Source organism: Pipistrellus kuhlii, unplaced genomic scaffold, assembly GCF_014108245.1.
Source record: "Pipistrellus kuhlii isolate mPipKuh1 unplaced genomic scaffold, mPipKuh1.p scaffold_m20_p_1, whole genome shotgun sequence".
In the NCBI taxonomy this organism is placed as follows: domain Eukaryota; kingdom Metazoa; phylum Chordata; class Mammalia; order Chiroptera; family Vespertilionidae; genus Pipistrellus; species Pipistrellus kuhlii.
The window spans coordinates 15,116,246-15,135,053 of NW_023425404.1; the positions used below are offsets into that span (position 1 = coordinate 15,116,246).

The 18,808-nt window shown below is 38.0% G+C and overlaps 1 protein-coding gene across 1 annotated transcript in view; it reads left to right on the forward strand.

Moving 5' to 3' along the window:
* LOC118716038 (synaptojanin 2 binding protein) overlaps positions 1-17,666 on the forward strand; it is a 29,190-nt gene extending 11,524 nt beyond the window's left edge. The window contains exons 2-4 of the mRNA XM_036432727.1: positions 4,643-4,779; positions 11,695-11,790; positions 13,339-17,666. Of these exons, the coding sequence (XP_036288620.1) occupies positions 4,643-4,779; positions 11,695-11,790; positions 13,339-13,473 (368 nt within the window). The 3' untranslated portion in view covers positions 13,474-17,666. The remainder of the gene's footprint in view (positions 1-4,642; positions 4,780-11,694; positions 11,791-13,338) is intronic.
* Positions 17,667-18,808: the final 1,142 nt, after the last annotated feature.

An 18,808-nucleotide genomic window follows, 5' to 3' on the forward strand; every position in this document is an offset into this window, starting at 1 on the left:
ACTTAAATTACCGTCAGTCCACGCTATCACAAAACATGCTGCAATTAACATATTCTTACATCATCCTTATAGATAGGATGATCACATTGGTCCAAACTGAGATGCCTTTGAAATTGATGGGGAGTATTTTTATTACAGGAGTATTTCAAAACTCCCTGACCAACAGGAAATGTGGTCCACCCTGTTTATGGCAGATTGCTCTAAGACACAGGTGATAATCAACAGATATGTACTGGGATGGTCCTTCCCTTTTTGCTTCCAACTGACATCTGTTGCAGTTGGTTGGTGCATGTGCTGGACTGATTATTGCTTATTTTAAATTCCACTCTTTGTAGATACTGCTCATGAGGAGAAATGTCTGGGTTAAAGGTTATAGACATACTTAAAGTTTGAGTTTGTCCAGTCTTGTCCCATTAATGGGTGGATGGACTTTTTAAAAATATTTTTTTTTATTGATTTTAGAGAGGAAGGGAAATGGAAATATCAATGATGAGAGAGTATTGTTGATCAGTTCCCTCCTGCATACCTCCGACTGGGGATTAAGCCCATATCCTGGGCATGTGCCCTGACTGGGAATTGAACCAGTGACCTCCTGGTTCATAGGTGAACCTCGGTGACCTAAGTAGAGTTCCTGGTATCTGGGATTTATATAATTGAAACACCCAGCCACACTAGCAGGCTGGATGGACTTTTTAATCTCTCTGTTTTCCTACATTTCAGGTTTATTCACATTTGTACTGTACAGTTATTCTTCCTTTCTCCATCAAACTATCTGATTTGGGACTGTAAGCAGGTACTACTAGTTCGTTAACAACTACTTTAGTGCAATTCTAGTTTATAAGAGTTTTGTGGGTTTTTTTAGATTTATTAAGATATTTGGATCCTAACAATTACCTTTTGAGATAGGGAGGGTAACATTATAATCCTTATGTTACAGAAAAGAAAGCTGTGGTTCAGAGGTGCAATGACTTTTTTTAGTCCATGAATCTCTTAAGTTATGGAGTTGAGTTTGTGACCCGGTCTTCTGATTTTTATTTGCTTTTGCAAAATCTAAAAGGGACAGGAAAAGGGGTAAATTTCTGTTTATGATTAAAGCAGGAACTGTCTAGTTTAGCTTTATGTCTTTCTCAGAACATAACACAATGCCTGATACATGGTCAATCAGTAATTTTTTTTTTTAGAGAGAGGGAGAGAAAAAAAACCCATATATCAATATGTTGTTCCACTTAGGCATTCATTGGTTGATTCTTGTATGTGCTCATCTTGACTGGAGATCGAACCCAAACCTTGGCATATTGGTATGATGATCTAACCAATTGAGCTACCCAGCCAGGGCCAATCACCAGTAATTTTAAAAATATATATTTTATTGATTTTTTACAGAGAGGAAGAGAGAGGGGTAGAGAGTTAGAAACATCGATGAGAGATGAGAGAGAATCATCGATTAGCTGCCTCTTGCACACCCCCTAGTGGGGATGTGGCTGCAACCAAGGTACATGCCCTTGACCAGAATCGAACCCGGGACCTCTCAGTCTTCAGGCCGACGCTCTATCCACTGAGCCAAACCGGTTTCGGCACCAGTAATTTTTAATGAACACATGAACTGGGGATTATTTAGATATCCATAGGTACCAGGTTTGAATTGGTAATGTTGCTGCTACTCAGTACTTTGGTGACTTCTGTTTATTGCAGCAGTGCTTTGAATTATAAGTGAGCTCAGTTCTGTAAATGTTCGGGCTGAAGAAAGGGATTTCACATAAGTCCACGAGTTTTCATTGGTGTGGTTCATTTACAACTGAAGCAGCAGTAGTTATAAACATGCCTGGATTTCTGGAGGGAATGTCTGCACTTGTTTATTTTTAGAACATTTCAGTAAGATTTCTTCCACTCTTTTTTAGACACTGTTCTATAGGTTTAAATAACCAGTAGCAAAGTTCCTCCTCTTTCTTTTCTTGTTTTTAATTCTCATCCGAGGATATTTTCCTATTGCTTTTAGATGGAGTGGAAAGGAGATGCAGTGGAGAGAGAGAAACATCAATGTGAGAGAGAACACGGATTGGTTGTCTCCCGCATGCACCCTTTTCCAGCCAGGGATTGAGCCTGCAACCAAGCTACATGTCCTTGACTGGGAATTGAATCCTCAACCCTTTGGTGTGTGGGTTAAAGCTCTAACCACTGAGAAAACCAGCCAGGGCCACTTCTCTTTCTTACTATTATATTGCATTCATCTGCTAAAAATGTACTTTCTATCCAAGATTTCTAGTGGCAGCTATAGTAGTGTTTGATTAGGATGTTGGATTTTATTGAAAGATTTTCTCCAAATAATTTCTTCCATTATTGAGAGAGGCTAGTTGGCCTGAGCCACCTTGCTCAAACCTGTCACAGTTGTGTGTGTTTTTTTAAAATATTTTTTTTTTTTTTGGTTTCAGAGAGGAAGTGAGAGGAAGAGATAGAAACATCAATGATGAGAATCATTGATTAACTGTTTCCTTCATGCCCTCTACTGGGGATAGAGGCCGCAATCCAGGCATGTACCCTTGATCAGAATCTAACCCAGGACCCTCCAGTCCACAGGCCAAGGCTCTATCCACTGAGCCACCTAGGGTAGACCTGTCACAGTTTTTAAGTAATTTCATAGCCTTCCATAAGGTAGGCTCCACCTACCTTTCCATCTTATCTCAAATAACTCCACCAGCCCCTTTCCAATACCTGCCACCCACCATAATACAAATTAAGAGAAATCATTTAGTAACTTTACATTTTTTATATACTGCCTTCAAGGAAGTTGAAATAGTCATTTTCCAGAAGTAGTTCTTCTGTCATGTATCTTAAATCCTTCTTTTCATTCTCTAGCTGCAGATATTCTATTGTGCACAATTTACACTATTTAAGTGAAATATTTCCTGCTGCTTCTCTCTTCAGCCATGCATTTTCTTAAATCACAGATTAATTTTCTAGTGCATATATTAATATTATGAGCTTTACATGTAAGTTCTCATCCCACCAGTGAGGAGAACTTTTAGAAAGCCCACATATGTCTTTTTAAGTATCTGCTTTTTATTGAAATCAATAAGTAGGCTAGTGATTATGGCTAATCCTGCCAATTGTACTACCTGATTTTTGTTTTTTAATTGTTTCTAAACTATTTCCTTTCTCTTTGCTCTGTGTTTTCACTTCTACAGTACTTGACGTGAAGAAAACTCTAGGGAAGTTCTTTTTCTTTTCTTCTTATTGCATAGATAAAATCCTTTTATAACAATGGTTTTCACAAACTGAAATCCCACAATTTAATGGTTGGTACATGAAAATAATAGGTTTATTTTGATAGTCAGGTTTATTTTGTTTTATTTGCATTAAAACATTTAAATGATATCTACTCCCTTAACAGATTTAAAAAAGTTATGATTGAGTTATGTAATCAACACTATAGTTTTTATTTATTTACTTATTTATTATTTAATCATCACCCGAGGATATTTTTCCATTGATTTTTTAGCGAGTGAAAGAGAGAGGGAAAAACAGAAAGAAATATCAGTGTGAGAGAAACACATAGATTGATTGCCTCCTGCAAACCCCTAACCAGGGCCAGGCCCTGCAACCGAGATATGTGCCCTTGACTGGAATAAACCTGGAACCCTTTGGTCTTCAGGCCAACACTTTATCCATTGAGCTAAATGACTAGGACTCTTAACAGATTTCTAAGTGTACAATACACTATTGTTATCTCTACAATGTTGTACATCAAATTTCTAGAGCTTAATCTTGTGTAATTGAAATTTTATGCCTATTTAAAATAGTCACTCCTAGAAGGGAGGAATAGAAAGAATGGTGGTTACCTGGGGATGGGGAGAAGCTGAAATGGGGAATTGCTAATCATTGAATCAGTTTTCTACTGCAAATAAAACTTAGTAATCACTGTACCAAAGTACGAGCTTGCTTGCACTTGAGGTAGAAAAGGAAAGAAGAGTGAATTTGATAATTTCATTCTATAATGAAGCATCAGTTATCTTTCTATTTCCCAGGTTTGCTGCCAACACACTACTGCCCCCTCAAAGCAAAATAGAAAAAATAAATAAGACTACCAAGACCATTTCTTCCAAAATACCACCATGCACAAATTCTCCCAAAGGTTGGAGAAGTATGGAAAGTAAAGTTTGGTTGGTAATCTCTCTTCTACTAAATTAAAAATAGTTTATTTGCTAATTAGTTAAAAGCATAGCTTCTTCTCATGGACACAGCTAACCCTGTTACATGAATAAAAGGAAAGTCAAAAAATTGGGTCCACTGAGTGCCATCAGTAGAATCAGAATCAAATGTGAACAGAAGCACATCTTATATAAGAATCATCATCATTCTTTCACTGAGTTAACATAGATCTTTCTTTTTATATTCAACAAACTATGTTGACCATTGTGTTTGTATTTTTAGTTCTACCTGATCTGAGGGGGCAATTCTAGATACACTTGACCACTCTTGGTGATATTATTCACTGACCTTGCCTATGAATATTCACCAGCTACATCAGTCTGACTCACCAGCCTCCCCTCGCTACTAGGACATTCCTCTCTCTTTATCTTCTTCTCTAAACCCTTTCTTTTTCTTCACCCCTATCTCCTTCACAACTCCTCCATGATTTTCTCAGGGCTGGGCTTCAACATCGTCGGTGGGACAGATCAGCAGTATGTCTCCAACGACAGTGGCATCTACGTCAGCCGCATCAAAGAGGATGGGGCTGCGGCCCTGGATGGGCGGCTCCAGGAGGGTGATAAGATCCTCTCGGTGAGAACTGGCTTCGGCCTCCTTCACTGTCCCTTGTTCCCTAGACACTACTTCCTACTTCTACCCCTTTCTTGGGAATATTCCTGCCTGGCTTTTTGGTTCAGAAAATATCCAATTTGTAGAGTTCAGTAGGTTACCGTGATCAGTCATCTTTTCCAGATCTATCAGCGCAGATATGAAGCTGAGCTGAGGACTGGAGATTCATCACCCAAAGTTCATTTTTTGTGTGTGATGGTAAAGATGGTATAATATCTGTATAGGTTACCAGAGAATCTGAGGAAATTTTATTTTTGTCGTGGGTGGGGCAGAGGGGGGAATCTGTTTAGGTTTCTCATTTCTCCCATGTGTCAGGTGAGTAGTCAAAAAAAGTACTAAATCCTCAGTGAAACTATACATTTTTATAAAGCTCAGGGTGATGTAGCTGGTTATTATAATGCACAGATGAATGTTTCATTTTGACCAAACCTCTTAGATAACAAAAATGGCACAGATTGGGCCATTAGTCAGCTGCATTTCATATTCTCTTCAAGTACACTTATTAATTTGGTGAATGAAAGAGTTGAGTAGTCATTAACATTTATCAACTATTATACTTGATGGCCTGCAGAGCACTGTGCCAGGTGCTATGGAAAATTAAAAAAATGAAAGTCTTGTTTCTGCCCTTATCTAGAAATCAATAGGAAAGACCCACTAAAAATTCTCATCCAGTCAGTTGCAGAGACATTGAAATATACAGAATCCTAGAGAGGTACTTTGTCTTCCCATTTCTGTGTTCCCAGCACTTAGGTCGTTAGCTGACACGGAGTAAGCATCTAGTAAGTTAGTTGCTCTGTGAATGAATTATAGCATGGATGGTCCTGATTAATTGAAACTAGATAATTTTCTTCCCTTCAACTTTGATAAAAAAGAGATATCCATTCCCTCCAACTGCAGTTCCTTTAAGGATTTTGGTTAAAAATTTAAATACCCAGAGTATAACCTGAGGCCAGTGCTTATTAAATTGAACCCATTTTTTTCTACATCTTACGCATATACATTTATAGTATCCTGTAGTTATAGAGTTCCTGTAACTAACATCCTGAGATAATGCTAGATTATCCTGAGGCAATTCCAAATTATTACTCATCAAATAAAACAAATTTTTAACTCATTTTATTCATTTCCTAATTTTCCAGGAAATAGGAAACTCATTTTAAAGACTGCTAACAATTCTAATTAAAGCAAAGATTTTTGTTTTCCCATCAGAACAGCTAGAACACCACTATCCCAATTGTCTGAACATTTAGTAAAATTTTCTAGCATATTGTAAATCTGCTGTATCAATAAAACTTACTATGCCATGAATTATGGAAGCTGAAGTAGCAGTTTAGTAGTAGTCTAAGATTTCTCATTTGAATAGCTCTTGGTATTAGAAGTGAGGTCCAAGACTATCTGGCCATCACATGAAAACCTGTGAGAAATAAATGCCAAGCCTCAGGAACCTCCCCTGACCAGCATTATAATGAGATCCCTGGGTGAGTGTGAATAAGTATGAGAAGCACTGCTCTAGGCAGATGTCTTTTAAACTTTTTAAATTATCGACTGTAATAGGAAATGTACGTGTGTGTATGTGCGCACAAACACACACATACACAATTGAAGCAAACTTTAACAAAATAATCTATATGTGATTATTTTGATATATTATGTTTTCTTCTAATTTTACTTTAAGAAAATTCAATACTGGTCTTGACCTACTGGATTGCCTTCATTATCTTCTGTAATAGGTCAACAGATATATATATACACAATATATATATATATATATATATATATATATATATATATATATATTTTTTTTTTTTTTTAATCACTATGCCAGTAAATGAAAATCACTGATGAAATCTGTGGATGCATAAAGTATATATTAAGTAGGCTCAGTAGACTGGGTATGGAAACCAGTTAGAAGACAATTTCAGGCATTTTAGACTGGAACTAACTTAAACTTCAGGATCAATTGGAGAGCTTGGATAAAGCATAGAATACTAGGATAGGGCCTAATTTCCACGTTGTTAATCAAAATCATACAAGCTGATTCTGGGACCACACTGAGATTCTCTGGTCTAGATTAGTAAATATGTTGATTTTTTTTTTAAGGATGTCATATATACTTAGGGGTAAAACTTACAGAACCTGATGGTTAATCAATAATGAGCTGGAATCTGTAAAAATGCTTAGAGGAGCTAAATATTAGAAAGCAAATTTGTCTTTGGAGTAAAGGTGACATTGCCAAGACAGAAAGAATCATAATTTGTTTTATGGGGCTGGCTTACCTTGGGCAAAGGACGAAAAATGGTTCTTAAAAAAAGAAATTCCCTTTGCATTTCTAAAAGGCCTCTTGTTTGGCATTTCACTTGTTTATTTTTTTAAGCAGTTAGTGTAAAAGTCCGCTTCTATTCGAATACCTTTAGGCTTAAATAGGAAGACCCAAAGGCATAACTAGCATAATATGCCTGTACACTGTAGAGCACCTTCTTTTGCCTGATGTCACCAATATCTTTCTTCCCCATTAGCAGAAGGAGGCTCAGCAGAGGACCAAGATTACATACACCCCGAGTCATCCGTGGGTAAAGCTGCTAATAGAGCACGTGCTTCTCAGCTTTGTGTCATATTGAGAATATGTCCTTCAGACTTCGTGTAGTGACTTATGGCTGTTTGCAGGGTGTACTCTGCAACCAACCTTCAGAAAATCATGTGACATTTCTTATACTCAAGTGTTAATCAACACACTATTTGGGTATTATAGGGATTACAATGATGTTTCGATACAAGCTATTCAAGATGTTTACAGTAGTAGATAAAGTGATTATGACATAAGGCATGATTTAGTTTGACTTTAAGATGGTTATGTATTGTGGAGATTCAAAGTAGCAAATCAGTCACATTTAGAAAGGCCTTGTCAGTGACATAGCAGTTAACTAAATTGCTTTTTAAATTTTAACGCTACTTCAATACATACAAATGAATAAAAATATTAATATGTAAACACCTTATATTTTTTATACAGCTCTAAATTTTTTCAGTGTGTTACATACAGGGGTCTCTCCCCAAAAAATGTATATGCACTTTAACAGTTGATAGCTCAATTTTGAAAATGAAATGTATTTTAATAAACACTGCCTTTATAATTATTCAACTTGTGTGCATACATTTTGGGGGGACAACCTAGATACAAATGAAACTGCAAAATCAATTAAAATTCAATTTACAGCATTAATGTGATGGATGGTGATATGTTACTGAAATAAAATTCTGCTTACAGTGTAAATTTCTATAGTGTTTTAAAGTGAAAGTTTTGGGGCCAGGCAGCTTGAGTTTGAATCCTGGCTTTGCTGCTCCCATTATATATGCCATGCACAAGCTGCATAACCTCTCTAGTTTTATCAATAACATAGGGGTTCCTAACGTACGGGACTATTGTGAAACTGAATAAGTTTTACATGAAAAATGACTGAGATTATGATAAATATGCAGTGGTTACTGGCAATTATTACTGACTAGCATGCCAAAGATTATTTTGAACTCACTGTTTTGTTTTGTTTTATCCTGATCTGAGGATATGTTTTTATCAATTTTTTTAGAGAGAGAAAAAAACATTGATGTTGGAGAGAAACATCTATGGATTGCCTCTCATATGCGCCTCAACTGGGTATTGAACCCACAACCTAGGTATGTGCCCCTGACCAGGAATTGAACCTGCAGTCTTTTGGTGTCCAAGGCAACGCTCTAACCAACTGAGCCACCCAGCCAGGGATGAGCTCTGTATTCTTGCCGTTGAATGTCATATAGTTTTTTTATTTGCATTCATATTATTATGAAACTTGGCTCTTGATATTGAACTATGACATCTGGCATTTGTTAACGTGACTACATCATTAACTTATTTGTCTCTGAGAGGAAATAAATACCTATTTCTTTAAATGAGAAATACAGTTATCACAGGCTAAGTTAGTTAAGTGAATATTCTCACTACAATCAATAGTCTTTCCCCAGGAATTAACTAAAATAATTGAGTCATTGAGACATCTGGAAGTTTTTCCCTGTGGCATATCTTTAAAACACACACACACACACACACACACACACACACACACACACACACTAAAAATATGATCAGAATATGTCTTAGTAGCATGAGATCAAAGTCCATCAATTGGAAAACCTTGTATTCATTTCTACACTATGGGTATCAGAACTAATCCTATTTAAGATCAATCTTAGGAGATAAGTAGAATTTTTTTAAAAGGAAAGGGTATTCAGATAATGGATATAGCTTAAGCGCAGGTGTGAAAGTAAGAATATATGTTTTTGTGTTTGTTTGTTTTTTTGTCTCAGGGTAATGAGTTATGTGATTTAGCTAGAGCATAGGATACGTGAAAGGGAATAATGAGAGATTAAATTGGGAATGTAGGTTTCAAGGGGAGGACTTTGAATATCAGAATGAGAAACCAGGCATGCACTTTTTCCTCCCCTGCTTCAACTTCTGTTTTTGTTTTTGAGCCACAAAGTGGTATAAACAAAATTGTACTTTAGAAAGATTGGACTGGGGATGTAGTATTTGGATAGAATAGTATGAGGTAGGACCGAGGAAATCAGAAAGAAGGTGATTATGGTAGTTCAACTAAAAGTATCCCCAGTCTAAAGAGAGAGGTGCTAGACAAAATAATAGCATATGAGGCATGTCACTATGTTAGACTATAGGATTTGCCAACATATTGTATATGAAGATTGACAGTGGAGAAAAATTTAAAACTATTATAAAAAATTTAGTCTGGAAGGATGGTAGTGGCAATAAAAGAAAGTTGGGATAGTCCGGTTTTATGGGAAATAATAGAGGATTTTGAAATGTTGGGTGGAGTCTAGCAGAATATCCAGGTGCCAGGTACCCAGCAGGAAATTGGTAAATCCAGAAGTAGAAGTAGGAATACAATTTTTTAAAATATATTTTTTTAAATTGATTTCAGAGAGGGAGAGAGAAAGAAAGAAACATCAATGATGAGTGATAAATCATTGATTGGCTTCCTCCTACACCTCCTGCATGCCCCCTACTGGCGATCGAGCCCACAACCTGGGCATGTGTCCTTGACTGGAATAGATCCTGGTACCCTTCAGTCTGCAGGCTGATGCTCTATCCACTGAGCCAAACCAACTAGGGCAGAATATAAATTTTGGAGTTGTCTTGCAGATTACAGTTGAAATTATGAATAATCACATGGGAGAAAAAATAAGAGGACAAAAGACAACTGACATTGAGGAATATTTACTTGCCTTAAGGAGAGAAGGAAAAGGGAATTAAGAAAGGTATAGTATAAGAACTAAGAGAGCTAAGTGTTCATAACTAAGACAGGAGAGAATTGCAGAACAGGAGGCCGACTGAAGGCTGAAAAGGGACTGTAAGATTTGGTGATTGGAATTTACTGCCCAGTGTTGAAGTTCAAGGCTTATGCCACTTAGTGACTAATACGTAATAGAGCTAGAAACTATTAATTTCGGAAGGCCAAACTGTTGGTAGATTAATTCACCAAGGATATTGGCAGGAGATAGAGTAGAAGGACTATTCTGAATATCTGGAGAAGGAACACTGTGACAAGAAAGGTAAGAGGTTTGAATATGCCAATGACCTGAACTTCAGCTGAACAGAGAATAGTTGGTGAGTCAAAGCAGAGGAGTAATTCAGAAGGAGCAGTAAAATGCAGGGTGTATCTCCCTCCTGGTTTTTAAACACTAGCCCTGGTTTCTAAACTTACTATGCTTTTGGGTGCAGTTCCTAACCTTGGTAGGCTTCAGTTTCTTCATCTGTGAAACAAGATAAAAATAGTGTCAGCCTCATAGGATTATTGTGAGAATTAAATTAGATAATTCATAATGTAAAGCATATAGCACAGGGCCTATCAACTAAATATATTAGGTGTTTTTGCTGCTGTTGCCGTTGATGACCCTAACATGCACGAAAGATATATAGATCTTGCATAAGGAAGGCCATGCTGTGTCACGGAGTGCAGCCTGGATAGAGATCACTCTGGCCAGTGTCACTCCTGATGCTAAAACATAGTAATACCAGTGATTCTTCACATTTCTCACCCCTGAGTGGTAGGACTGACTTACCGTGAAACATTTTTTATGAGTTTGGATCATCACAGAAACTTGAGGAGGATAGGAGTATCAATGGAATCAAGGGAAATTGTTCACAGTAGAACAAGGCTAATGGAATGGGCCAGATTTTGTATCACATCAAAATAAATTCTAGGAGAGTTTCATGTAATTATATTCCTAGAGATGAAGCTGGCAATGCCAGCGATTAGAAATAAACCCAGAAGACCATGCGAGCTGTAGGTAGCCAGACTGATGCTCATGGAAGACATACAAATACAGTAAAGAATTCCAGTGTCTAAATGAGATAAGCCATAGAAGCTAAGTAGAAAGTGACTACCTTTTTAAAAAGTACTTATTTTTTAACATTTTTATTTGTTGATTTCAGAGAAGAAGGGAGAGGGAGAGAGAGAATCATTGATCGGCTGCCTCCTGCACAGTCCAGGTGTGGCCTGACCAGGAATTGAATCGTGACGCCTGGTTCACAGGTTGACACTCAACCATAGAGCCATGCTGGCCAGGCCAAGACTACCATTTTTATTTGTTTTATTTTTTTAATTTTAACTTAAGTGCTCTTCAAACTGAGGTCCATGGAACTCAGTTTTAGGAAAACATAGCCTTGAAAATGAAAAACATTACACTGGGTTGACTTTATCCATTCTCCTAAATCTTGGAATTTGCTCTGTAGGGGTTGTTTTTTAAATGTTTGATCACATGAAAGTAAATATTTGACTTCAGAGAGTTTCCATTCTGACTCTTACTCCTTTTTCTTGCTGTTTTCGACAGATAAATGGCCAAGACCTAAAGAATCTGCTGCACCAGGATGCTGTGAACCTCTTCCGTAACGCAGGCTATGCTGTATCCCTGAAAGTACAGCACAGGGTAGGTGTCGTGTCCTTTGCAGCCAGCCCCTAGCCCCAGGCGTTTGTGCCATTGTGAATAAACCCTGTGGGATAATCTTCAGTGGTGTGTTAGGATATTTTTCTCCCACTCTTTTGAAGAGCTTGTCTGGCAGGGGTCTTCCAGAACTCTGCGCATCATCAAAGGACATTCATGACAGTATTTTTGCAACCCAGGTTCTAGTTTTAAAGATAAAGCTTGACAACCAAATTGAAATAAATGGGGTGGGGAGAGTATACAACCACAATCAGTTTTTTTAGTGGGGAAGGAAAACGTGTCTGCCATTGGACATTGTTTGTAAAACTCTAAATACAAAGATGGTAGATTTTCTCATACCTACCCACTGTGTGCTTTTCCATATCACCTCCATGAGCACTTTACTTATCAGCTTGGTGACTCTCCTGATCAAAGCTCTGGTGCTCAAAGTTGAGCTCCAGGAAAACGGAAATGGAATCCAGAATTCAGTCAAGACAGCACCTATCCCTGTACCCGCTTCGTTCCTAGTGCCTTATAATGTGAATGATGGGAAGAGAAGCCTGCAGACGTAATTTCTCCTGTAGCGAAGATTTTGGGGGCATTTGCAACATAGGTTTGGTGTGTTTTTAAAGTTATTCTCTCTTAAACTGATGTGTGGATGTGATATCTTCTCACTTCTTTACCTCTGATTCTATTTGCCTCCATTCCATACAGGTTTCACCTTTATTTGTGTCCAGTTTGCAAAATAGGGGAGGGAGGACACAACCTCATCTTAGGAGGGAGTGGGGTGCCTTTTGAGTTGGAAATAATGGAATTACCCCTTATGCACTTTATGCTTATATAACAGATAATTTATTACTATTTTTTAAAATATATTTTATTGATTTTCCACAGAGAGGAAGGGAAAGGGATAGAGAGCTAGAAACGTTGATGAGAGAGAAACATCGACCAGCTGCCTCCTGCACACCCCCTGCCAGGGATGTGCCCGCAACCACGGTACATGCCCTTGACCGGAATGGAACCCGGGACCCTCCAGTCCACAGACCGACGCTCTATCCACTGAGCCAAACCAGTTTCAGCTTATATAACAGATAATTTAAATAAACATTGCTCAGATCTGCACTTATTGCACTCTACTGACTGATTCTTTCTAAGTAAACATCCCCCCTGTCCCGCCCAATAATTTTCAGGTTTCCTATAGGATCTGTAGACTTCATCTCATATCTTCATTTCCTGAGTTGATACACATATAGCTTGGTGGAGGCAGTACAAAAGCAGAAAGAGGTTACCTGGCTTATTCCCAGGGGTCCCTTTAGGTCAGTAGCACAGAAAAGGCAAATGTCTCCCCATCAGACTTACTTTGTTTCCGAAGAATCAGTGACTGATATATATAGTAAGGACAAACCAAGAGGGCACACTCTGCTAGATAGTGCTTGGGTTTGCAGCTTTGGGTAGTCTAGAGTTCATAGACCCTGGTAATGTGTCAACCCGGACATTTCAGTTGTGGTAAACGCACATTATTCGCTAGAGTTAACATTTTTCTTTCCCTTCCAGTTACAGGTGCAAAATGGCCCCCTAGGACATCGAGGCGAAGGGGAGCCGAGCGGTATTCCCATGCCTGTGGTGCTGGTGCCACTGTTTGCCCTCACCATGCTGGGAGCCTGGGCCTTGATGAGATACCGGCAATAACTTTGAAAAGCTCGCTTTCTTCCAGTGCTCCTGATGAAGATAACATTTCTTCCTTCCTCTCCTCCTCCCCTGCCATTCTCCCGTCTCTTGCCCTCTCTCTGCATAGCTCACACATGATTTAAAGAGACTGCTTCCCAACCAGAACCTGGCTCTTCAAAATCTCCAAGTCCTTGTTTTCTGATGGGAGAGTAAAGGCTTTGTTTGAAGGAAAGCTGAAGAAAGACTTGCTTAGGACAAATGAGGAGTTATGTGTTTTACTAGGACCGCCAATAGAATCAGCTGCAACCAAAGGGAAAAGTCCAGTCTTCCCGTCACCATGGTGATACGTGTTTTCTTAGCTGGCTTGCCTCAAAGGCCAGCTGTGTGATATAAGAGGAAGAGAGGATTTTTCTTTCTAATGATCTTCCTTGGGAAATTTTTGTGGCCTTTATTTACTTTCTAATGACATACTTGGGTGCCTATATCAAACAAAATACAATGAGGAGACCATTTTTACTTTTTAAAAAACAAATATATATATTTACACATGTATACACATATATGTATAAATGATAGTATAATAGTGAAGCCTATGGAGAGTTGAAGAGGTAGGAAGCTGCTCTGGTTTCTAGATTTCTGGTGGAAGAGTTGATACCTTAATTGAGGGAGTAAGAGAGTGAGGCCGACAGGATGCCTAGTTTGAGTCCTAAGAAAAAGGAAGGAAACTGAAGCAACTAGTTTAAAGTCTTAGAATTCTTATTTCTCATAACAGTTAAGGTGAAGTTGAGGCAAAATGCCATAATCCATCTTTGCGCAAGTCAATCTGTCAGAAAACCTTCAAGCTTTAGAGATCAATCTTACCAATCTCTGGCCTATCTTAGTGACTTTTTTGATACCTCACAGCCTGTGAAAGGATCAGCCGGAATGATTGTGGTCAGAGCTGTTATGATGGGGCCAAAACAACGCAGTGAAAAAACTCCAAAGAGGAAAAAGATAGTGCCTCCGAGGTGGTGCCTGAACCCCCAGGCTGCCACCCCCTCTCTGGGGGCTGATAACAGGCAAACTCTGAGCGAGGAAACTGCTCTCGGGAGGGTGGGCATGAAACCAGCCTTGCTTCTGATTCAGTTCAGTTTAGAGAGTTTGGATTGCTAGTTTATTTATTTATTTAAAAAAACAAACCACGAAACACTGGTTATGGTTTTAATGAATGAACCATTTTGCAGGGAAGGGGAAGAAAAGAGTTTTGTTTGTTTTAGGGGGAGGGAGGTTTCCTAGGGAAACCTTGAGAGAAAGATGCAGATGAATGGATGTTGGGGAATACTAAGGTTAATGAGGTGGGAGCCGTCCTGTGTCAGTGGTATTGAAGGGTGGCTTTAAAGCAGTAAGGAGAGCTGAAGCGAGCCTAATTTCCTGGCTTTAAGAAAACCATTTCCATCTTCCAAACATACTAGCTAGACTATAGGCCTTGTCCATACAATCTTGACAATAAGAGTGGGAGGACTTCCCCCCAGGCAAGCAGGTGTGTCTATTTTTTAGCATAGATGTTCTAACAAATGTTTTACAAATGTTGATTGGACATCAGCTTTTTAAGACACTTTTACAAAGAAAGGAAATAAACCTCCATCCTAAAGGTTTTTTTTGTTTGTTTGTTCCAGTTGGGAACCAAACGTATATCCATAAAAATGGAATCTTCATAGTCAGGGCAATGTAAGTTTGGTGTCAAATGTACGCTGCATTCAGCCACAGGGAACAGTTACTGAGAACTGAGCAACCATCATTGAGAAAGATCCCTGGAGGAAGGGGACAAGTGAAAGACCCTTGAGGAGCTCACAGTCTAGTTAGGAAAAGTCACATGTTATCAGGTTAAGTGACAGTTGAACACAATAATAAAAGAAATGGTACTATGCACAACACAATGCAGCCATCACATTTTTTAAAAAGGTATTCAGAAAAAAGAAAGTTGTCGCATCAAGACACCAGGCCAGAGTGGAAAGGGAAGGCTTTTCAAAGTAAAAATCCCAGTAAGACCGTGCCTCTGGGTCAACTATTCCTATAGGAGAAACTTGCTTTAAACAATCCTGATGTGACTTACGCCTTTAAACCTAAACTGTTCACCTAGAGACAATTGGCATTTGTACATTCCTCAGAGAAACACTGACAGTATTCCAGTTCTCACCTCAATCTGCCTACTGTGGAGGCTCAGTCTCCGGGTCCTCCCTGTACCTGAAGTGTGTGTAGCCATTTCACTTCTGTAGGGGCCTGCTGGCCTCCCAGGGTTCACTGCAGAGTGTGCACATTCACTCTTGAGAGGACCTGAGACATACATACTGAACGAAGCAGAGGGCAAGCAGGAAGGAAAGCTCGCTCTATCCTTATTTGTTGGTGTATGTAAATAAAGAGAACACGTATCCCATCTCTGGTAGAAATTTTGCTTTGGTCGATAATAGGGATTCTGATGCATTTTAACTTTGGTTTTCCCTGGATTTAAATAGCATCTAAAGATCAATATATTAACATTTTAGGCAGGTGTGCTATGTTTTTATTTCTCATTCTCTGGAAGACTACGTTTTAGATGTCAGAATCCATTGTAGGTCTTAAAAAAAAAAAAATCCATGTTCTTTGAATTGAATCGAATATTCCTGCCATTTTATAGATTGTATTATTTCTACTACCTAAATTATTGTGTTCAAAGTTTTTAAAAAGAAAGTATTTTTAAGGCCATGTACTTAGAACACTTCTCTATATAATCCTATATTGTACATATAATCCTAATAAGACATTGTTTGCTTCAATTGTCTATTTTCATTTCCTGCCAAGTTTTCATCTGTTTTGTTAATTTAATTAACCGCACCTTCTAGTCATGTGTAATGGAAAAGGGAGATTAATGTTTGTTACTGCATTTGTGCCAGGTGCTGTACTAAACCCTGATTGGTAACACTATTGGTTCATGCCTCACAACTCTGAAATCTAAGTATTGTTATAAAGACACTAAAGAGAATAAAATTACTTTCCTAAGATTGCATAGGTGGTAATAGAATCAGTTGTTTAAACTCAGGTCTTCAGGTGCCACCATCAGTGATATTTCCTCACTGCAGTGATTCTCAAAGTGAGGTCTCTGGTTAAAAGTATCAGCATCAACATCACTGCGAACTTGTTAGAAAAACAAGTTCTTGAGCTTTATCCCACATCTGTTGATTCAGAAACTGAATAGGGCACCCAGCAATCTGTAATAATTTCTCCAGGTGATGGATTCAGCTAAAGTTTAAGAATCACTTCTGAATGCCAATAAATATCCCCATTTTCTCAGGTTAGAATCACCTGGAGAGCTTATAAGAATTCTGATGCCTGGGCTGTATCTAGGCCAATTCAATAGACTCTCTGGGTGTGGAAGTCAGGCATCATAAAATAAAGTTTACCAGGTGATTCTAGTCTGCAGTGTCAGTAAAAAAGAAAAAACACAAAGAAAACCACAAAACAAAAAATACTCCATGGCATTTAAACCCAGACACCATTTAAGTTACATACAGACATGGCTCCAGCCAAAAATGAGGATTTCACTTGGGCCTTTTCATTTTCTTTTCTTAAAATGGAAGTTTATATTGCAATTTCCCCTCTACTTCTTTTATTTAAAAATGTGTTTTATTGATTTTTAAAGAGAAATATCAGTGATAAGAATCATTGATTACCGCTCCTAGGGATCGAGGCTACGACCCGGGCATGTGCCCTGACTAGAAATCGAACTGGTGACCTCTTGATTCCTGGGTCAATGCTGGCCAGGCCACTTGGGCTTTTTTAGAGTCCAGCTCTCCATGAGCTTCTGCCCAAAGTATAAATGGAATAAGAAGTAGAACATTTGTTGGCTTCTCATTTGCTAATGACTGATCAACCTCCAGTAAAATGTAGTGGCATTTCAGGTTGTGCACCTGTTCAATCAGAGGCAAACCAGAACACTGCAGCAGAAGGAACCAGGAAGATGCTAGGATGTATTTGTCTCAGATGAGAAGACAAGGCTCAGGGAGGTGAGCTCACTTAACACAGATCACACCCTTGCTTTGTTGCCTAAGTGCTCTTTCTATTTCATCTTTATATCTTGAATATATCCACTACATGAACATATACAAAACTCCTTTTTTTTTTTTTTTTTTTTTTATCTCAATCCACTTCCATCTTCTCTCTTTGGGTCTTAAATAAAGACCAAAGGAACTGATTGACTATACAAGGGTGTTGCAAGCTTCATGCATAATTGAGAGATGCCACAGAATAATCTGAGAAAGATCTAACATCAAATTCAATTAAATGAGCTCTTCTGAGAAATTTCAATAGTTCTAGAGAAGTACAATATGTTTTTTGACATTGGACATTGTTTTTATTGTGTAAATAAGCATGTTAAGATATAATTTCATGTGGAGCCAATAAAGATTGATTTGTAGTCAAATCTAGCCAAACTTATCTTTATACAGATGAGGGTTTTCTTTTCCCTCAGCAAATGAGTGCATGCTAGGTGCTGAAGATACAAAGATAACATATAGTCACTCTTAAGCTAAAATTTCATTATTGGAAAGTGGTGGTATTTATTAGTGATCTTGATGTTAAATTATTTTTCTAACATCACCAAGAAGCAGAATATTGAGTTATGAAACTCTTTACCTCTCAGCTCTAATAAGTTGTGAGGTGATTATGATCTTGGGTAAGCTCTTTTTGCTGTTTCTCTTTTATCTGCAAATCTTAGAGACCAGAATCAGCATTTACATTTAAAAGGGTAATTGTGGTAAAAAGGGAGCCAGTATTTTAAGGAATTCTGTTCTGATTGGAACCAGGTTCTTAACTGCCACAAACTCTTGCCTGATGTTGATATTTATATTTGGGCTACAAAGCACCTAATCTCTTACCTGATGTACTTAATGATAATGTAATAATATACAAGAATGCATTGCTGTGTCTAAGGAATCAAGTTATACCAAACACCAGGTCTTGTTTCTTTAAATGTCCTTACTGTTCATGTTCTTTTTGCTGAGTGAAAAAGGAGAAGATTGGGTAATGTTTTCGGATGCAAATCGATCAGTAACAGAGTCATGTACAAAAGAACTTTGTAGATACTGTAATTATTAAATGTATTTAATGCCAGTCAGGAAAGTTGAATAATTCTTCATTTGCAGATTGGCAAATGGAATCACACAATTCCATTTTAATTCTGTATCTGCAATGCTGATTTGAATATGAAATTATTATTGCTGGATATTTGTGCATTTTTATCCCTGGGCCATATTAGTTCTTATAAGATTATTTTCTTTATGAACCTTATTTTATTTTGCTTTATTTCTACTTTGATCCTAGTGTCACATTGCATTCCTGGATC